General features: G+C 63.8%; 1 protein-coding gene across 9 annotated transcripts; it reads right to left on the bottom strand.

Moving 5' to 3' along the window:
* Positions 65 to 20785, bottom strand: PCNX3 (pecanex homolog 3 (Drosophila)). 9 transcript variants are annotated; one of them, XM_021082833.1, is made up of 35 exons: positions 20114 to 20783; positions 19565 to 19752; positions 19225 to 19324; positions 19082 to 19121; positions 18885 to 18980; positions 17533 to 18660; positions 16916 to 17039; positions 16651 to 16829; positions 16242 to 16332; positions 15752 to 15887; positions 14592 to 14713; positions 13670 to 13823; positions 13401 to 13433; positions 12987 to 13158; positions 12774 to 12884; positions 12359 to 12450; positions 12095 to 12204; positions 11828 to 11933; positions 11626 to 11718; positions 11315 to 11465; positions 10324 to 10468; positions 9809 to 9986; positions 8946 to 9054; positions 8668 to 8797; positions 8210 to 8268; positions 7891 to 8106; positions 6824 to 7077; positions 3030 to 3260; positions 2783 to 2886; positions 2332 to 2479; positions 2002 to 2232; positions 1640 to 1914; positions 1163 to 1305; positions 778 to 1076; positions 65 to 702 (listed from the first exon to the last, which is right to left on the bottom strand). In XM_021082833.1, the coding sequence occupies exons 1-35, from the start codon at positions 20264 to 20266 to the stop codon at positions 508 to 510; spliced, it is 6096 nt and encodes a 2031-aa protein (XP_020938492.1). In that variant the 5' UTR covers positions 20267 to 20783; the 3' UTR covers positions 65 to 507. The 9 variants fall into 9 exon arrangements, with proteins under 9 accessions (XP_020938492.1, XP_020938491.1, XP_020938486.1 ...); XM_021082832.1 differs by having other exon boundaries at positions 14592 to 14752; XM_021082827.1 differs by having other exon boundaries at positions 65 to 1078; positions 1162 to 1305; positions 14592 to 14752; positions 16916 to 17036; positions 20114 to 20785.

Raw genomic sequence — 20789 nt, forward strand, 5'->3', positions numbered from 1 at the left:
TACCCTGACCTAGCCAGCTCTTCTCCCCTCCACCCAAACGTCCCCAGATAGAAGAAACTGCCAACCAAAATCAAAAATAGTGTTATTAATTCTGGTGTCTCCGAAGCACGAAAAAAAAAAAGAAAGAAAAAAAAAAAAAAAAGAAACCTTCCCTTCCCACATATCAGCCCCAAGTCCAGGTCAGGGGGCTACCCCTGCAGGCAGTGCAAGCCAAGGCAGTCCTGGCCATGGGCTTGAAGGGGGACCAGCCCATGGGTTTGGCTCTTGGGCCTGGCTGGGAGGCTGCCTGCCTTTGGGAGCCCAGGCCCTGGATTAGGGATGAGAGATCAGGGGTCAAGGTCAGAAGTCTGGGCTACTCAGTTCTGGTGCTCTGGCTAAGGCAGCCAGAGGTCAGGGTTCACATGTGGGAGTCAAAGCCACTCAGTTCTGTGGTCCAGTAGAGAGACCCAAAGGCCAGGGGTCCAAGTTACTGAATCCAGGGCGAGGACCCAGCGGGAACCGGGCCACTCAGTACTGATGCTCCAGCAGGGGCTGGGCAGCTGGGCTCTCCTGCTCCTCAGCAGGCGCAGGCCAGTCGCCCAGGGCCCCCGTGGGCGTGCCACTCTCAGCAGCACTGCCATCCAGGCAAGGAAAGTCCTGTGCGGCTCTGGAGGGCGAGGCGTCGGTGTTGATATCCGGGCTGAGGCTGAGGTCTAGGGGCGCCTGGGGAGGAGAGAGAGGTTGGTGGGAGAGCAGACCTGAGCTGCCCGGGACCTGACCCTCCCATAAGAACCTTACCTGAGATTTGGGGGTGCTTCCTTTAGGGCTCCCTGAGGCTGGCTCCCCCTCGGATCCCCCTAGCCCTTTCCGACCCCCCAGGCTCCACTTCCCGCTGGGACCCTCAGAACTAAGGAGACCAGGGCCAGGGGGCCTTGAGGGCCTGGGACCCTCAGTGGGGGCAGGCGAAGCAGGGGACGGTCCAGGGAGCCGAGGGGGCGGCCACTGCAGCAGAGGAGGGGGACGCCCATCACCAGAGCCACTCAGGGAGGGCCTCGGGCCCCAGGCAGGGCCTGGTGGGAGGGGCTGGTCGCCGCCGCCTGTGGGAGACAGATAAGAGGCAGAGACCTTCGTGGGCCAGGCCTCCCTCCTCACTCACTGGTTCGCCCAGGCCCGGCCTGCTCACCTGCTGTGTTCTCAGGTGTGGGCTGTGCCAAGGGAGGGTTACTGGCAAGAGAGGTCAAGCCGCTGCCGCCGCCACCGCCGCCGCAGTCTGAGTCATCCACGTTCCCACCGCTGTTGCAGCCGGCACCACAGCCCTTGTGAAGCCTGCGGGAGGAGGCAGAGAAGAGACTGGCGGGGGTGGGGGCTTGGGAGGTGGAGGGGAGACGCAAAGGCCCCCGACCCAAGACAAGTCACCTAACATCTCGGAGCCCCAGGGTCCTGTTTCTAGAAGACTTTGCCGCCTGCCTGCCAGGGCTTTTGAGGAAAGCACTGAAGGCCAAAGGCCACCTTGAGCTCGGGCTGAGGGGAGCAGGGGGTGCAGCTGGATGGGCCCTGAGGGCTCAAGCCTGGCTCCCGCACTCCCTCAGTCAGACCCAGGAGGGAGCCTCTGCTTCTCGCCCCATGGACCTCACAAGCCAGTGGTGGGGTCGGAGCGCACCTTTCCCAGCTGTGCAGAAGCCAGCGGGCGATGGCGCCCAGGCTGACGGGGCCACCCCACAGCGCCCGCAGCTGGGGGTGGCTGCCGGCCAGCGAGGTGGTGAGGGGCGACACGTAGATGGGGTAGCCCAGCGGCTGGTCGCAGGAGGAATTGATCATGTTGCGGAGCGCCTGCTTGGCGTTCTGGATGCTGCCTCTCTCGGGGTTGCGGTTGCGCAGGAACACCAGCTCCTGCTGCTGCCCGGCCCAGAGGCCGCGCACACACTCACGGTTCACCTGCGGAGGCCACACGCCAGGGTCAGGAGGGTGGCCGGCCGGCCGGGCAGGCGGGGGCCGGGGCAGAGGAGAGCGGGGGGGCCTGACCTTGATGACGCGGAAGCTGAGGTGGCGCCGGTTGAGCATGATGATCTTGTACTCGTCGGAGGCGTCGTCCAGGACGTGGCGCAGGGCCAGCAGCGAGGGCGTGTTGCTGAGGATGGCGCTGCGCCAGGCCGGGTCGCCCTCGTGTGAGATGACCAGCCGCTCCTCGTTGGCCGCGATGGCATCGTACAGGGCGGCTGGCTCCTCGTACTCGTCTGGGGACGTGAAGTGGTCCTGCAGGGATGACAGGCAGGCTGAGGTCAGCAGCCCCCGCCTTGGGTCTGAGGCTCCACCGGCCACCCGGCCACCCCGCCTGGGTGCACCGCTGCCTACCTGGTGAAGCTTGAGGGCCATGCGCACCCCAGGTGCCACCACACGGTGGAGCAGGTCCATGTCGGCGAAGACCCACTCGTCGCGTGGGGAGGTGATGCGGAAGTCCCCCTTAAAGAGGGCGTGCAGGCCGTAGAGGAAGGGCTCCAGGCTGCGGAAGAGGAGCCGAGGTGACCGCCCAGGGCTCTGGGGCCCTGAGCTCGGGCTCTACACGCAGCAGTCGGAGCAGAGACCATGCTGGGCCTCGGTTTCCCCATCTTGACAAGGAGGTCAGCCTCTGCCCGTATCCCTCACGGTCAGAGGTCACAGCGGGGAAGCGCCTCGCCCATGGAGAAGAGCCACACTGAAGGAAGGACTGATGTGGCCTCCGGGGGCCGCGGTCAGAGCCCCCGAGCCCTTCGCGGAGGTGGAGGAGGGGAGCGGGAAAGGCCTGGCTGGACTTGTGGGGACTCACCTGGCAGACATGCTGTGCGAGGCTGTCCCCAGGGCCCGGCGGCCCAGCACACACAGGCCAAAACACAGCGTGACCAGCGGCGAGTTCCAATCCTGGTCCACAGGCTGCAGCACAAGGACCCCCGTCCCCAGAAGCCAGCTCAGACCTGGGCCAGGGAACTTGGGGTGGGGGCTGGGGCCCAGGCGAAGGGAGGCGGCGGCCCAGGGTAGAGGCGGGGAGGGCAGCCCCAGGGTAGGGGTGGCCAGACCTGGCCGCGCCGGGAGGCGCAGTACTGGATCCACTCCAGGTGCACTGCGCAGAAGGAGGGCAGCGAAAGGCCGGAAAGGCGGAGGTCGTAGTCCTCGTCCACGCTCAGCGAGAAGGTGGGGTCTGAGTCCGCATAGCCAGGCGCCCGCACAGGACGCAGGGCTGTCGCGATGCCCTCGTGGCTGAGCCAGGCCTCCAGTTTTGGGGAGCGGCTCACATAGTAGATGATGCTCTGTGAGGAGGGCTGGGGTCAGCGACTGGGGCCATGGCCTTGCCCTGGCCACTGAAGGAGAGGGCACCACAGAGAAGGCAGAAGTTGGCTTCCGAGGACACCCATCCCGAGTCCCAGCTCAGCTCCCTGACCCCCGTGGGCGGGTCTGCTCCGCTTCTCTCCACCAGGGAGGAGGGAGAAAGCAGACAGGAAGCACCCCTCCCCACGGAGGGTCCCCTGGAGGTGCTGCGCTGTGGCAAGTGCTTGCATGCGGGCCTCTTCCTACCTGCCCTGTTTGTAAGGGGAACTGAGGTTCGGACAGAACAGACTTGCTTGAGGTCACACAGTGGAGCAGCCAGCAGGGGGTGGAACCCCAGGGCCCACAATACCTCAATGCTGTGGGATCCAAACCTCAGGCCCTAGGTCAGGCTAAGGCAGCGGGTGGCCTGCAGGCCAGTGGGGCCTAAGTGCCCCTAGGTCATGGGTCCCTTTAGGTAACTGAAGTGTGACAGCCACAGGGCTTCCCCAAAGAAAAAATCTAGAGGCATCTGTGCCCAAAGTCAGGACTCCTGGACCCCTTAAGAGATTCTGCTGGTTGAGTTCCCTGGTGGCCTAGTGGTTAACGACTTGGTGCTGTCACTGTGGCTCAGGTTCTGTTTCTGGCCTGGTAACTTCCTCATGCCATGGGTACAGCCAAAAAAAAAAAAAGAGAGAGACAGAGAGTCTTCTAGTTTTTAAGTAGGGATCTGGCCAATCAGAGAGGAGGAGCTTTAGAGAGGCAGGTAGCTGGCACAGCCAGGATGGATGGACAGAGTGAGGCCAGCAGTTGGCAGCCAATGAGCTTATTGGGATTCCATGTGCTGCCCTGGGATGGAACCGCTGAGGCTGGTCTTCTGCCTGGGCCAGGGATCCGAAGTCAGAGCTGGGGGAGTGGAGCAGCTGGCCGTGAATAGAGGGTGCCTGGCAGTGGCAGTCCAGCAAGGTGGCTCTGGTAGAACACGGAGAGGCCAAGAGCCTGGGCAAAATGGCCACAGTGCAAGCCAGGAAGAGCCAAGGGCCTCAAATAGCTCCCTGGGGAGACCTGGGTGGGGGCTTACCAGTTCAGTTTCTAACACATGGGGGCTTGCCTGGTAGCTGGCAGCCTGGCCCCAGCAGAGCCATGGCCATGGCAGGTGGGTGGGCAGTCTGGGGAGGGCTGAGTGTCCTTTTAATCAAAAGGAAGCAGGGGGAGTTCCTGTCGTGGCTCAGCGGAAATGAATCTGACTAGCATCCATGAAAATGCAGGTTTGATCCCTGGCCTCGCTCAGTGGGTTAAGGATCCGGCACTGCCATGAGCTGTGGTGTAGGTCGCAGACACGGCTTGGATCTGCTGTGGCTGTGGCTGTGGCGTAAGCCAGCAGCTGTAACTCCAATTTGACCCCTAGCCTGGGAACTTCCATATGCTGTGGGTGTGGCCCTAAAAAAACAAAAACAAAATGAGGAAGAGGGACCAGGAGCCTAACAGGGTGAATGCGGGCAGGAGGGCTGTGGGACAGCTTCAGGGTCCAGGCAGACGGGATCCCGAGTGACCTTGTTCAGAGAGCTCTCTACAGTCCAGGCACCACCACAGCCCCCAAAAGACCTTTGGCGGGGGGACGCGGCCTGACACAGAGAAGTGCCTCGGGAACTTTCGCCAGCACATGGTGTTCTATGAAACCAGCAATCCTGGGAGCCAGCCCTCAGAGAGCTTCTCAGGGGAAACGGGGCCCATCCGCGAGCATTTCTGGGAGTGAGGCTCTGCTCGGCTTCATTTGGGGTAACTCACTGAAGCCTCATGAGCCTCCGGCATCCTTACTGGCCTCTCCTCTAACTGCAAGGGAGGGTCTGTGAGCCTCAGCTTCCTCAACTGTAACAGGGGCTGACTCCACCGGCCCTGCCTCTCCCAAGGGCTATTAAAAGAATCCAACAACAAACAAACATGCCTGGGCTTAGAAATGCTAAGAGGACCCCAAGGCTTAGCTGCAGGTGGATGTGGGGGCCTGTGTCTCTGCGGCCACGGGGGGTTGAACTTCTCACCCAACTGCACTTAGGGACTCCCAGGAAGGTGAGGGGTGGGGGGCGGAGAAGGGCCAGAGCTGCAGGGGAAGGGCTCTGCCTGTCCACCCAGCCCGAGGGCTGGACGGGACACATCCCAAATCTGCTCCGGGCCCTCCCTCCCCTGGGCCCCATCTCGGCAGCCCCACTCATCCCTTCAAACTTCACCCCACCCTCCGTCCTGGGCAAAGCCCTCCCCAGGTCCTCCAGGCCCCTCCACATGGGCACGATCCTGCCCAGCCATCGAGGCAGCGGTGGCAGGTTGGCTTCCCCTCGGGACGAGGAGCTGGGCAGGGGAGGTGATCCTCTGAGCCTGCCAGCCAGGGCCTGGCCAGGGCCCGCTGCACAGCCTCGAGAAGGTTACACTGGCCCTGAGCCAGGTCCAGGGAGGCAGCTGGGTGACCTGGGCAGGGGCACCTCTTGAGATGGAGAGGAAGCTGGACGGATCGTGACCCTGGGTGACCTGGGCTGGGAATGTCTCTCTCAGGACCACGGCCTCTTTCTTGATGAAAATAAGGAGGTCGGGGGCTCGCAAACCCTCCCCTAGGAGTGGATGGAAAAAACAGCAGAGAGAGTCGTTTCTCTGACGAGTGACACAAATAGTGTCCCTTGGTGGCAAAGGACAGCTGGGGAATGCTCAGGACTGCCCTACAGAGAGCCTCAGGTGGGCAGGCTCACCTGGGCTCCAACAGACCGCAGCTCCCAGGCCCGTGACAAGCCCCAGGGCAGAGGCTGAGAGAGCAAGCGGGCGGGGGGGGGGGGACCCTCCGCATTCTAGTTCCCTCACAGGACTGCAACAATCCCCACTTCTCCAGGGGCTGAGCTGAGGCACAGCAAGGCAGACAACCCTGCAGGCTTCCTAGAACCCACACAGTGCCTCCCCAACCCCCTCTGCCCTCAACAGGCCTTGGGAGCCTCGGGTTCTGCACAGAGTGCCAGCCCAGCACAGCGAGGCCAGTCCAGGGCTAAGCCTAGCTCTGGCACTTTCTCCTGATTCTGGGGCCTCAGACAAAGTCACTTGCCCCTCTGTGAGCCAATTTCTACATCAGAGGGTGTCGGAGGGCTTCCCCTGGCAGAACCTCAGTAAATACCACCGCTTGGCAGCTGCCCTAAGGTTGTCATTAGTGCCACCACTGTTAGCACTGGGGGGGCTGGTGGCCTGGAAGGCGGGCATTGGCAGTGTCCCTCTCAGGACCAGAAGCCCAGTGAGAGGATCCACACACGTGCTGCTCGCCAGCTCGCAGTACTCACGGCCCCACGTGAGCCTCCTGGAGAGGGGATGGGGAGTCCCCCACCCCGGACACCCCTCTGTCAGAGTGACAGTCACATGGGCCTCTGAGCCCAGCCTGCCCTTCAGCAGTGGCACCTTGGAGGATGCTTAAATGGAGTCCTCTGCTCCCCTTGGGCAAAACAGGCTCCCACAGATGGCCGAGATGGCCCCCCGGAGGCTCCCGGCCAGGGCGCGTTCAGCAGCGGGGAGCCCTGGCGCCCGGCCGCCCCGCCCTCCGCACCTTGACATAGTAGGTGATGAGGATCTTGCGGAGGTCGAAGACCTGCAGCATGGAGGCGGCGTTGTTGTCGCTGATGCTGTAGCCCTCCAGCACGTACTTGCTGGCCGTCACTTCCCAGGCCAGCCAGCGCTGCCCAAAGGCGGCATTGAAGGACAGGACCCTCGGCAGGTGGCCAGGCTCGCAGCAGCAGCAGCCCTCATCCTCCTCCACGCCCTCTGTGATGGCCTCCACCTCGCGCTGCTGGCAGTATGTACCTGCAGGGACCTGCGGGGTCAGGGGGCCGCGGCGACACCCCTGCCTGCTCCTCCCCCAGAGGGCCCAGGGACCTCCCTGAGATGCCATGTGAGTGACCATCCCTAAAGGACCGTCACCAACGAGCCCCTTCTCCCCCAACTCCCAGCGGCCACAGTGGGGTAGAACTGGGGTGGGGGCTGGGGGGACAGGGCCTGGTCCCTCATTCACGTATTTATTATTTTTTTAAGGTCGCACTCGCGGCATATGGAAGTTCCCAGGCTAGAGGTCAAATTGGAGCTGCAGCTGCCGGCCTACACCACAGCCATGGTAACAATGGATCTAAGCCACACCTGCAACCTACACCACAGCTCACGGCAACCCCGGATCCTTAACCCACTAAGCGAGGCCAAGGATGGAGCCCGCATCCTGCTGGATACTAGTTGGGTCCACTATGCCACAAAGGGAACTACTGAAGCCCAGAGTCCTATTGCTCCCAGCTATGCTCACAGCCCCTCTGCCCTTGGGGGACCTCTTCTGGGCTGGGCTGGGCCGGGCCGGGCCCCACCAGGCACATCTTCCTGAGGGTAAGGAGCCAGCTCACTCACCAGGGCTCATGCGTGGCACCAACCTGGGCCAGGCCTGAGACCAGAGAGTGGGCTGTTCACTACAGACCTGCCAAAATCGGGGCAGGGGCAGGGCTGGGCCAAGGAGACCCTCCGCCTCACTGTTTGTTCTGGGAAACCCAGGCCCAGGGAGGAAAGGGGCTTTGCTCAGGGCCCCCAGCAAACCAGGGCAGAGGAGGGCTGGAGCAGACGCAGAGCCCGGTGGCTCACCGCGGAACTCAAGGCCACGCAGCTGGAAGGTGACGAGGCCATTGCCGACCTCGATGAGGTGCACCAGGGCATTGAGGTAGTCGGAGGCCAGGACGAAGCAGTCGCCGGGGCCGTAGTTGCCCCAGCGGCCCAGCACCAGGTCCCCACACAGCGTGTGCTGCAGCGAGCGAGTCAAGTGCTCATAGAAGATGGAGTTGAGGTTGTTGTCATCAGCGCCTGGGACCCAGGGTGGATGAACACACGGACAAAGTGACACATGAGCAAGGTATCCTTTCCAGGGAGACCCTGCCCTAAAGCCCCTTGATGGCCAGGTACTCACCGGGGTTCCGGTCCAGCTGGGTGACCAGGCGGGTGTTGGAATGATCCACGCGTTTAGTGCTGTTCAGAGAGAGGGTGACAACACAGGTGGCCAAGAGACCGAGGCTGCACAGGGCTCAGATGATGGTTCCCGCCAGCCACCCACCACGTCCTCGGAGCCCGCACCCCTGTGCTCTGAGGCGGGTGCCACAGCAGGCCCGTGACAGAGGGTGAGGGACTCACCCAGAACCACAGAGCCAGAAAGCCAGGGTATGAGCCCGAGGCCTCTGTGGATCAGCCCCCTCACTGAAGCCCGCCGCACCCGGCACTCACACCCGTGCCGCCGGCCCACCGTGCCCCATCGGCCTGGGCTCCGAACCCCTTCCTCTCTCCCAGCAACCTTCCCGTGCCGCCGACCCCCTCCGCTCCAAGTCCCTCTGAGTGGCACGCCGGGCACCTGCCCGGTGTCCCATGACTCACTTGTAGTCACGCTCCCAGAACTTGAGAGGCCGCGCGTAGGACATGATGAAGACAGCGCTGCCCAACAGCGGATTCAGGGGTGTGGAGAAGAGCGCTGAGAGCAGGGCCTGGACGAACAGCATGGCCGAGTCTGGGCACGAGTCAAGGAGGTGGCGGGTACGCAGGACCCTGGCCTCCCTCACTACCCCTCCGCCCCTGCCAAGCCCCCCACACCCCCCGACCCAGGCCCCATCCTCCCCGCCCACCCCCACCCAGGCGGCAGGCAGCAGGCCGGGTACGAGGCACAGCGAACGGCTGGGCAAAAGCGTGGAAAGCTGAGCCCCAGGTGATCTGCCAGGGCGCGATGTAGGTCAGCACGAACCGCAGCTTGTAGAGCAGATCCCACAGCTGCAGGGCGGGAAAGGGGAGAAGGTAAAAGATACACAGATCGCTCACAGACAGGGGTCTACCAAGTACCCACTCAGAGCCTGGGGCTGCCCCACGGGCTGCCCACAAGGGAGTCAAGTTCAAGGTCATTCCCAGCCCTGACTCTCCCAACCTCCCTCAAAGCACCTGATACCATTAGCAGCTCCAGACCAAGCAACCACTCTCAAGGAGCATTAGCCGTTTAATCATATAACTACCCTGGGAGCGCCTATTGCTGTCCCATTTCCCAGATGGGACTACTGAGGTTCAGACGAGGTAGAGCAGACGAATGACTGGCTCAGACATGCCACTCACAGTGACGAGGCTGGGCCTCGACCGTGGTACTGAGAGGTGAGAGACGGTCACAGGCCCTGCCCTCAGACGGGGCCACAGTCCAGGTCACCAACATCCTAGGCCAGGCCAGAACCCAGCCTGGAATGTGAGTGCGATGAAAGCTCAGGCCCACGCCGCGGTCTCCCTGCAGACCTCCAGTACGGTGCTGGGGACGGTCCTCTGTTCATATCCCAGCTGGCCACCCATTCCCCAGGGAGTCAAGGCACTTAACCTCTTAAACCTGGGCGGGCCCGATGCCTCGAGGAGCTGCTACGAAGGCGCACAGTGGGGCTAGCACGCAGCAGCTCCAAGGGCTGAGGCCTCCGGGGAAGGTCTCCCTTGCGAGGTGGATGTTCTGCTCCCACCGCACAGCCTGGAGTCTGCGAGGCAGCCACCCGCTCACCTTGCTGCAGAGCAGGGACATGAGGAAGTAGTCGAGCAGAAAGCCCTGGGAGAGGCGCGGGTAGTCGAAGTGGAAGAGCAGGACGGTGAAGGCCAAGGTCAGGTACTGCTGGGGCGGGCAGCAGAAAGCCGAGCGCAGGAGCTTCAGCCCGGCCACGGTCATCAGCAGCGCCCGGCAGCTGCAGGCGAGGCACAGGCGTCAGGCGCCGGGCACAGACTTGGGGCAGTGGGTGTGGGGGTCCATCCCTTGCTGGCCCCGGCCTGGGCTCTGCCGGGCTAGGCCCTGCCCCTTCAGGCCAGGGACTCTGCTGGCCACAGAGGTCACCACCCCCTCTGGACACACGAGAGGGACCTGTCTGCTTTCAAAGAGGCGGCTCCTTCAACGGCGTCAGGAGCCAGGGTCCTACTTCAGCATGCTGGGCAACCAAGATGGGCCTCCTTCCCTCTCTGGGCCTCAGTTTCCCCCCGGGTCACCTGGGGATGGAGATGGGATGGCCGGGGGCCAGTGGTCCTCACTAGAGGCAGAACTTGTCCGGGTGGCTGACGACAGTGTGGGCGTCCACTGTGAGCGCGTTGAGCACCACGGCGGGGTAGATGAGGTACTTCTCCATGCACTGCAGGCCGGCGGACAGCTTCTCAAACCACATCACCTGGGCAGCGCCTGCAACAAAACGTGGGAGGTGGGACTGCCGTCCAGCGCTTGGCCCTCCACGCTCCCCTCCCGGCGCAGAGCGGGACAGGCGTGCTCCCTGAAGGGACCCAGAGGGAGGGCAAACCCCAGGACACGAGGATGTGCTCTGGGTCCCCAGAGACGTTGAGCAGGTGGCAGAGGGGGCAGCGGCTGATCTTTGACCGCTCAGTGGGGCCCAGGTAGGGGGTCTTGGGGGCCGAGGGCAGGTGTTCTGCCCGAAGGGCTGGCTGTGACAGCAAGGCTGACGAAGACAGCCCAAGTGCCCGCTGGAGTCAGAGCAGCTGGCGAGGCCCAAGTTCACAGGATCCTCAGCTGCAGGGCCCTTCCGAAGGGGTGGCTGCCGCCTGGCTGGAGCTGACGGCCGCTACCTGGGGATGCAGCCAGGTGGGCCACATCCTTCATTGTTTGAAAAAGGAAGGCATGCAGACCTTCGTGTAACAAGTCCAGATGTTCAAATACTGGCCCGAGAATGTTCTTGGTACACAATCCAAGGAAAAAGCACAACCCGCGCTCAGTAGGTGCTAATGCTGATCGGGTTCGCTGGTAGCCGGCCGTAATCCTGGGCAGCACAGCCCTTCCAGGCCTGGAATTCTACTTCTTCCACCTCCTTAGAAAGGCAGGCGGGAAGACGGTGGAGAGGGCAGGGTGAGTGTGGGCACGGGAGGATACCGAGGGCAGCGAAGGGCTGCAGGGAGGTGTGGGCAGAGGCCGCCCCCTGCTGGCACTGAGCTGCGTGGCCCACGCCCCCCTCAGGCTGCAGGTCCGCTCGGACTGAGCAGGAGGGGAGCGCTCGCAGCCCGGGCTGGGGCCACTCACCGCGCACTTCATACTGGCTGTATTCCAGCGGCTTCAGCACAGGCTGTGACAGGCAGAACCAGGGCAGCTGTTTGCGGAGTTGCGGCAGCAGGTAATGCGTGAAGAAGCCCACGGCCCCAGCCAGCGCGTACAACACGAACCCCAGCACTGACTGCGAGGGGGACAGGCGGGGGCTCAGCCGAGCAGGGGCAGGCCCAGGTCAGCCAGGGGCTGAGAAGGCCCCAAGGCCACGGCTGCCCGGGCCCTCAGGGTGAGCGGGCCCTGGCAAAGGCCGAGGGCAGGGAGGGGAGGGAGGCCTGTGCCGCACGAACCTTCAAGGCAATGAAGACGGTGCTGGCGCTGATGGCGAAGGTGAGCACGGCAATCACCACACACATCACCAGGTCGGAGTGCAGGACCTCACGCTGCAGGGCCGGGAAACACCAGCGTGGGTGCCCCTGCCGCCGAGTGGCTGGCCACACCCACCCACAGCCCCCCATCCTGTGACTAGAACCCTCCACTCCGGGCCCTCACCACTGACTGGCGCATCTTGTCTGGCAGTGGGTCTGGAGGCTCGGCGCGGGCCGTCTCCAGACTCCGTTCCTCCAGCTCAGGGAAGAGCTTGCTGCGGATCAGAGACCTGGGGGGCAAGAGAAGCACCAGGGGCGTGGGTCTGTGGAGGCTGCCCCTTCCCCCAGAGGCTCCAGCACAGGCAGTGATGGCACATGCACAGACCCACAGACCCTTTAACTCACACACGCACGCACACACGCACACAAAAAAGCACATGCAGGCACCCACCAGAGGACAGTGGGGTCACTGCTCTGCCGGCTCAGGTGGTAGGACAGCGCCACCAGGAGGCCACAGAAGACGGAGAAGAGGACAGGGACGTGCTGCTCTGGCCAAGGAGTCTGGGGAGAGAACCGGTGTGAGAATAAGCACAGGGGCCAGGAGTGCCGCCAACCCCCCGACCCTCTGATCCCCGGGGGAGACACTGAGCCAATCATGGCCCTGTCCCAGTAACCCCCAGGTTTCAGCAAGGCCCCCACCCCAGGCCATCCCTACCTTGATGGCTCCGAGGCAGAAGCCATAGAGCAGGGCAGCAGCCAGGAGGCTGCGAGAGAGACTAAAGACCGCAGTGAGCGGGCTGGTGGCAGCTGCAGAGAGAAACACCGACCCGATGGTACCCAACTCCACGCCCCGGCTCCCCTCAACTCCCAAAGGCTAACGAACCCCGTCAGAGCCCCGCTCCAGCCCAGTGCTCTCTGCTCCCCGAGCCCAGGGAGGCCCTCAGAACTTCGGGCTTTCTTGGGTTTAAACCACTTGCCTGGAGAGGGGATGGGAGGGAAGGGAGGGGAAGAGGTGGCCTCTCAGAATCCCACATGCGGATGTGGGAGAAGGCGCAGCAAAGGGCTGGAGCCACGACCCTTCCTGGGCCCTGCCCCGCCTCCTCACCCCCAACCTCCCGTGGGCCTCATACCTGTGCCCCCAAAGCCGTGCATGTCTATCTGCTCCAGCAGGTACATGAGGCAGGTGTTCACCTGGGGCAGGAGGCCCAGGAGGAAGACGAATGGGAAGCACAAGGTGAACACTGGCCAGGAGGGGAAGCGAAGGCCCGGTCAGCCTGCAGGCCGCCCCTCGGCCCACCCTCGGGGCCTTGCCCCCGGGTAACCTCAATGCCCTGCCGTCTTACCAGTGGCCACGTCACGGGCGCAGAAGAAGAAGGAGGCGGAGAAGAGCGTGAGGCCATAAAGAGAGACGGGCGGGAAGGGCTGAGCGGAGCCCAGGGCATCCAGCAGCCAGATGAGCAGACAGCAGATGCAGAAGTAGACAGGCCGGCTGTACGCGATCACCCAGTTGTGGCCCTGAGGAGCGGGCCTGTGAGGAACCCGGCTCCACCCGCCACCCAGCACCCTACTCGCACATGCACACGCCCACTCACAGGCTCACGCACGCTCCCGTGCCCCGGGCCCAGCCCTGGGTGCAAGACAGAAGGCTTGGTAGGGTGAGGGCAGAGGGGCCGAGGATCTGGGGGTGATGGGGGCGGTGAGGGAGCCCTGTCTCTCCTGAGCCTCCTGGGGAGAGGTGCTGCGCCGCGGGTACTCACGTGCATGGGAGATGCCGCGTCGGGCTGCACGCTCTGGAAGAGACAGGAACTATGCTGGCGACAAGAGCCAGTACCCAGCGGCGGGTCAGAGGCCCCGGGACCTGTTCAGTTTCACCACTGGGCCAGACTGGACTGGTCTAAGCCTCAGTCCTCTGATTTGTAAGATGCGGGGGAGGTGGCTACAAGGGATCTGAAGCATCTTAGCTGCTTAAGACGGGCCTCGGGAAGAGCGGGAAGGAAGGAGGGAGACGCAGGGAGCCAGGCCTGACCTTCAGCAGAGAGTACTGGCAGGAGGCGATGACCAGGCAGAACTGGAAGACCCAGATGTCGGTGAAGAAGCCCTTGAGCAGCAGCAGGTAGCCCAGGAAGGCGACAAGGCTGCTCAAGCCGACACCAAGGATGTTCTCCACCAGCCCCCGCGTCCTGGAGAGACAGCAGGGTCAGCACACCCGCCTGCCCACCCGCTAGCGGGGCAAGGGGTTGGGGGCAGACACAGGACCTAGACACCAAGACCCTCGTCTGGGACTGTGCCCCTGCCGGCTGTCGCCCTGATTATCTGAACCTATGCCCTCGCAAAGGCAGGGCCAGGTCGCACCTGCTCCAGGAAGCCACCCCTCTGCTACCCTGCGGCCCACTTCCAGTCGCTGTCCTTCCAGACCATAAGGCCTCAGGCGGCACCACTCTGGGATTTGCCCATCTCCCTCCCACACGCCACGCACACAGGTGACACCAGTCACAGGAGAAATCTAGAGGACAGGCAGCCGGGACACGGGTTCCAGGCCCAAATCATTCACCCAGGCAACAAACACCAACTGACTTCTCTAACTTTCTGGCCCTCAGTTTCCTCCCACAAAAGGGGAAAGCTAGATTGGGTGCTACGTGAGCCTTTTTAGGTCCTGAGACTTAATTGGATTGAAAACATAAGCGAATAAACCAACACGCTGGACGGGGATGATGTTTTAAGTAAAGCCTTGGGAGAGAAGAAATGACCAGAGCACCAGCCACTTGGCCACCCCTCTGCACCCAGAGGAACCCTAAGCAATCCCACTGCAGGCTCCAGCCCATCATGCAACCTCAGCGACCCCAGCAGGTTCTCTGTTGCTATGACGGCCTCCACAGGTTCAAAGTCCAGAAGGCCAGGGAGCAGGGACGATCAAGGGTTGGGGGCTGGCAGCTGGGGGGTGGGCTCACCGGTCCAGCAGGGCCAGTAGGGCGAGCCGCTCGTAACGCACAGAGGTCCAGCGGCCAGGAAGAAGCCAGTACTTGTAGCTATGCTGGGCCCGAGGCGGTGCCTCCTCCATCAGCGTCTGCTCCTGGGATTCGTGCAGGGAGTCCTGGTCCAGCAGGTCAAACTGCGGTCCCCACAGCCGCGGTCATCAGCCCCTCACCCCTGCATGGTCCACTGCCACCCCCGCCCAGCACACACTGGCTGGTCGACACAGAAAGGCCCCACCGTCTATCGGCCCTGCCCCTCCATCCAGGGGCCTGCCCCTTCCTCCAGGTTCCCAGGATGGGGCTCAATGGCCGTGGGGACTTCTGGGCCTACCGGGGGCCAGAGTTCCTAGCTCCTGTGTCTGTCTCCCCGAGACGGGCAGCATCTCCCTCCTCTTCCTGGGCTCAGTGAAATCCATCTCATCCTTTGGGACCCATGGCATACATGCTACCCTCCTCCCAGAACCACCAGATCACTCTGACCGCCCGACTCTGGAGCACACAGAGTGCTGGCCCTGAGGACAGGCCTGGGTGCCAATGCCGGTGCTATGAGGCCCTGGGCCAACTCCTCAGCCTCTCTGGGCTCCTTGTGTCTTTAATTCCACAAGTATTTATGGAACACAACTCTGGGCCTGTCCCTGTGCTGGGCTCTGGGGACATCAGAGAGCCAGAGCAGCACGCCCTTGTCTCCGGAGGCGGCTGGCAGCTGTATAAGAGCAACGCCGCTACTCCACATGATGGTTAAGGAGAATAAATGCATCAGAAAGGGGTACGGGGGGTTTCTGGGCCTTGCCCGTGGTCTCTCTGTGGCCCTGGGCACATGGGTGCCACGTCTATGACTGTTCTTTAAACCCTGAGTCTCTGCCTCGGTGTTCTCAGCACTCCCGTTACTCTCTAGCCGACCACGTGAGTCACTTCGCATCAGACACTTTTTGGAGCAAGAAGAGGTGCTCTCATCAACTCTGCTGACACGCACCAGCTTGGACAGGATGTCCCCCACCCACTGTGCAGGTGCCCGCACAGGGAGCAGCGCTGTCACTCAGAGCAGCCCGTCCTTCCCGGTGCCTGGGCGAGTGCTCGGAGGCCTGCCCCCACCCCGCCCCCTCCTGCAGGTCCTTCCCCGCCCGCTGGCCCCTCACCTCTGGGATCTCCAGGGGCACTCGGCGCACCTGCATCCCCTGCAAGACCACAGGCCGAGGCTGCAGCAGGTTCAGGCTACCTGCCGCCTCTGGGACGTCAGTGGAGTGGAAGCTGGAGGAATGCGAATGGCGGTCCCTGTGGGAACAGCGGCTGTGAGGGCTGCAGCTGTGCGCAAACCCGGGAACGGAGGGGGATCAAGGTCAATGCCAGCCCATGACTGCGGTCCCAAGAGGGCTGCTCAAACACCCAGAAGGAACACAGGGGCATCCACAGGGGGCAGCCGTGCTTCTCTCCCAGGCCCTGGGGGCCTCCTGCTTGGAAGCGCCAGGGAGCCAGATCCCTGCAGACCAGCCCTTCACTGCTGCCCCCGCCCTCCCCTCCTAGAAGCCTGAGCTGCCCCCACTCCAGCTCACAGAAGGAAGGGAAAAACTCCCCAGAAGTGGCAGCCCACTGGCCGCTGTGCCAGAAGAGCCAAGCTAGGAGACTCACCAGGCTCCATTGGCTGCCTGCTCCCCCTGCTGCCCCACGGGGTTCTCGTAGCCGCCTCCAGCCAGGCCAAAGGTATAGGATCGCCGCACGCCTGGGGCGAGGGTGAGGGACACGAGGCAGCCTATCAGGGACTGGAGTGCCAAGGCCCAGCCCACGGGGGCACCAGGGCCCTCAGGTAAGGAAAGCCCTGTGCTGGGTTCCCCTGGATGGCAGGCTGGCCCCTGGGTACCGAGCGCTGGAAGGGAGAGGGCCTGCAGCCAAGAGCTGGTGAGCGCTCGCCACGGGGCCCAGGGGGCTACATGTGCCCGATGGAGTGAGCGCGGCTGCTGGGACAATGACCCTCAAGGGCGAGAGCGCAGGGCCCGCCGGGGTCAGAGGCTCGGCCGCGGGACTCAGGGAGGAGGCTCACCGCTCTCGTCATAGAAGTAGTGCACGGCCCCCTCGGAAGTGTCGTCAAAAGTACAGGCCTCGTGCACGGTGGCGCCCGCCCGGGTGAGGAGCAGCGAGGAGGCGAAGTGCAGGGCAGAGGGCAGTGTCAGCGCCCGGGAGTGGGAGGCGGCCCGGCCCCGCTGAGCCTCCTGCAGGCTGCTGGGGGGAGGAAGTCAGCCCCGGGGTCAGTGCCACCAAGTGCCAGCTGGACCCCCACCCCCTCCAACCACAGACGGTGAGCTCACCTGGGCGGCGACCCCATGACCGAGGCTGGGGGGGTGGGGTTGCTGCCGGCGTTGTGCCGCCTCCGAATCGCCTGCGTCCGCCTCACGCTGCTCGAGCGGTCCCGCTTGCCCGTCTCCTCGGCTGCTGCCAGAGAAAGCCCCCGCCCCCCGCCCCCGAACATCAGTGACAGAGGCTTGGACAGAGCCCAGGGGAAGGGACAGGTGCTCCTGTGGGGACCTAAGGGTCAGGCCTCGTCCGACCATGTGCTGGCTCTGCGGCCCAGCCAGGTCACCTAACACTCGGGCCCCTAGAAACGAGGGCATGCTCTGCTCGGCCCACTGGTGGCCCTGGAGGAGGAGGGTGGCTACTGAGGGTCCTCAAAGAGAAAAAACGTCAGGTCCTAAATGCAGGATGTGGAGACAGGGGCCTGTCTCTGCCTCGGTCTCACCATCGGAGCCCTGCGTACACGAGTTCTCTGAGCAAAGACGTCACTAGATTGCTGTGTCTGCATCCACCAGCCCGAGACGGACGCTGAGCTGACTCTGACCCGGTCCACTCCAGCTGCCCCTTGCCCAAACCCCCGGCCCTACCTAGACACCCCCCTCCGCCCCGCCCCAGCTCTGGAGTCGGCACTCACCTCCCCCCACGGCACCTTCCTCCTGCAGCTCCCCCCGCCAGCCAGGCTGGTTGGCAGCAGGTCCCCTGCGGGCCTCGGCAGGCAGCACAGCGGGCTCACCCGCAGCCAGCTCCACCCCCGCCTGGGCCTCCAGCTCAGCCTTGGACCCAGCCAGGGGGCCCCTGAGGACATCACCCCCTGCCCCGTCCATGCTCAGCACGCGGGCATGAGTTTTGGCGCTGGCAGTACTAGGCGTCCGCTGGGTCCCATAGGGCCGCTTGGGGGGCACAGCAGTCCCCTCCTCAGCCCCGTGGGGCGCCCTTCGTTTCCGGGGTCCCCCCGCTGCACCCCGAGAGCTCTCGGGAGAGTAGCAGGAAGTGGAGGAAGAGCTGTCGGTGCTATAGTGACGCTGGGACCGGAGGCTGGAAGCCGGGCTCAGTTCACTGCCCTCGCTGGTGTCGTCGTCCTCAAAAAAGCCCCCGCCTTCGAGCAGTGGCCGCCGAGGGGCACGGCCAGCCGGGGAGTGTCTTCGCAGGGGCGGCCGCCGCTTGCTAGGCCGCAGCAGGGCCAAGTCCTTGGGCCGCACAACCAGGAGCGGCTCAGCCGGGCCTGGAGGCGTCCCTGCTCCTACGACTGTGTCAAAGGAACGTAGTGTGTCGTCTGAGGGGACCCCGGCATCTGGTGAAGCGGGCAGCTCGGCCTCCGAGGGTGGGTCTGTATCGCTGCCCTCGGGGGCCTGCCCGCCGGGGGGGCTGTCCAGGTGGGTGGAGTTGGTCTTCTCACTCTTGAAGCTGCTCAGCGTCTCGCGGTCAGTGCCACTGAAGCAGGAATCGGAGGAGCCGGCTTTCTGGGGTGTGGGCTCCCCGGAGCCCCGCCGGTCCAGGGGCTGGTAGCCACCCGCTCCCCGGCGTTGTTCCCGTCGACTGCTGGTCCTCACCAGGGCCCGGTCAGGCCGGGTCAGGGTCAGGAAGCTCTTGCTCAGCTCCTGGCTGAGGCTCCCCTTCAGCAGGGGGCTCATGGGAGTGTCAGCCACGCTGCTCCCGCTCCAGGGGGCTCCCTCTCCAGCCAGGGGAGACCGTTCTGAAGAGTCCGTGCTGGGGAGAGATGGGTCGGGGGCAGCCCCTGGGGGCGTCTGGGGAAGGTCTCCAACTGTCAGGACAAAAGGAGACATAAGAGAAGAGAGTGGAATTCCATAAAAGGAACTGGTGGCGAAGGGGGTCTTGCGGTCCCTAGTTTGAGAGCCCAGCTGGAGCAGGACCCCGAGAAAGCCCCGTCTAAGAGGACAGAGAGAGCGCCGAGGGAGCAAAAGCTGGGGTGACGCAAAGACAAGACCCCAGTCTTTCCCTGCGCCCCTGCCCATCGTGCCCACTCACTTAGTTTCTCCTGGGAGCTCAGCTTCAGCATCTCTCGGTCGGCTGAGGTCACAATCACGTTGTTGCTGCCCTGCTCCCGCACCAGCTCCTTGATGTCTGCAACCACAGCCCCGGAGGCGTCAGCAGGACCTCGAGGCATCTACGCGCCACTCCCTGTTCTGCACCGCCACCTTCAGTCCTGAAGGGAAGCCACCTACCTCGGAGGGGCCCAGAGTCCTCCATCCGGGGAAGCAGCTCCTGAGCAGAGAGAAAAGGATGAGGGAGCAAACAAGGCAAAAAGTGGGCTCAGGACGGGCTCCCAGGAGAAGAGAGGGGGAGGCCGAGGGCCAGAGCCACTCACCGAGACCTGGTTGAAGCCAAACACGGAATGCTGAGAGCTACAGCGTACAGGGGGTGTGGAACTCACTTTCCGAAATACTGTCATCTCCACTCCGGGGTCCCTAGCAGTGGAAAAGGAACATCAGCTTTGAGCTGCCCTTTTCTCTTCATACAGTTCGTCCTCCGCCATCCCCACTGCTTCTCCCTCCACAGGGATCCCCCTTACAAATCCAGGGCCAACACAAAGAACAACTGGCCGCTCGCTCATGAAGCCAAGGTTCCCTAAGCCCCTTCATTCTCCAATGCTCAGGCCCAGGCACCAAGACTCCGCCATTCCCAGCATAGGCCCTGCCCCCGCCTACCTGGGCAGACTGCTGTCCCCCTGGGCAGGCTCTTCCTCTGGGTCCCCCATGGTAGAGTTGCGCTTCTCCACAATCTCGCCCTGGTCGAACATAGCATGCAGCCGATAGTTCACAGTCTTGATGGTAGCGAAGATGACAGCCACCACAAGGCAGTACACACCAGCCACCATCAAGCTGGGGGGCAGGACCTGGGGGCGGCAGCAAGTCAGGTCCCTCTTCACACAGCCCTGTCCCTACCACCTACCACCACAGTCAGGACTAGGACACACAAATTCATTAAACTCCATCACGCCTGCCGGCTGCTAATACAAAGACCCTGCGAGGCAGCCCTATCTCCAGCATAACTGGAATGAGATTAAGTGAGATTCAAGGTCACCCAGGCCAGGGAAATTCTGGCCTCTCTTCCACACACTCCAGACTCCGCAGTGAATCCTCTTCCCACACCCCAGCGCCCCAGCCACAGCCCAGAATCCCTGCCAGGTTGCACCCCTTCGTGACATCTGCCCTCCCTTTCCCCGGCACGAGTTACAGGTGGCCGCAGCATCTCACCATATACAGCAAGAAAGGAAAGGTGAGCAGGAAGATCCAGACATAGAGATGGAAGCAGTTGGAGAAGGTGCTCTGGTGTGGGTCGAAGAACCAACCGCCGGTGAGCGAGGCCCACACCCCCTGGCGCAGGATCTGCAACACCTGCGACCCCATGGCCCCGCCGCTGCTGCGCGCGCCCCCCTCCCGGGACCCTCATGGGGGCGGCCCCCGGCCCATGCCCCGCCTGGCGCCCGAGGGCCCCGGGGCCCAACCTCGCGCTCACGCCATGGCCTCCCCCAGCGGGGGAGAGGGGTCGGTGGGGCGAGGGTGCGGGCAGGGGGCGGGGCCGGCCAGGGCAGTCAGTGGTGCGAGACCCAAGAGCCGGGGTGGAGCCGCATCAGGGGTGGGGTCCAGGCCCCCACCCCCGGCCCAGAACTGCTCCTAAGGGCCGGACCGGCGGGCAGGCGCAGGGCACGGGCCGGGCACCGGTCGGCGGCATCCAGAGGTGGGCGTGGGGTGGGTGCTCCGGGGGTGCAGACGACGGCTCCCACGGTTCCGGCCCGGGGAGAGCCCCGGGACCCTGAGGTCCACTTCCGGGGTCACAGGTCACTCGCTTTGGGCTCCGCGGTCGCCCCGCTTCTGCGGGAGCCGACCCAAGGGGGAGGCCGGAAGAAGGAGCCGCGAGCCGCCAACCTGC

Source organism: Sus scrofa, chromosome 2 (assembly GCF_000003025.6).
Source record: "Sus scrofa isolate TJ Tabasco breed Duroc chromosome 2, Sscrofa11.1, whole genome shotgun sequence".
Lineage (NCBI taxonomy): Eukaryota > Metazoa > Chordata > Mammalia > Artiodactyla > Suidae > Sus > Sus scrofa.

Bases quoted from the DNA above. Each gene is read 5' to 3' on its own strand.
- PCNX3 (XM_021082827.1), bottom strand. From the start codon at position 20,266: ATGGGGTCGCAGGTGTTGCAGATCCTGCGCCAGGGGGTGTGGGCCTCG. The intron at 13,159-13,400 runs GTGAGTACCCGC...CCCGCTCCTCAG, and splicing joins ACGCGGCATCTCCCATGCAC to GGCCACAACTGGGTGATCGC. The intron at 10,469-11,314 runs GTGAGTGGCCCC...GTTTTGTTGCAG, and splicing joins CAGCCAGTATGAAGTGCGCG to GCGCTGCCCAGGTGATGTGG.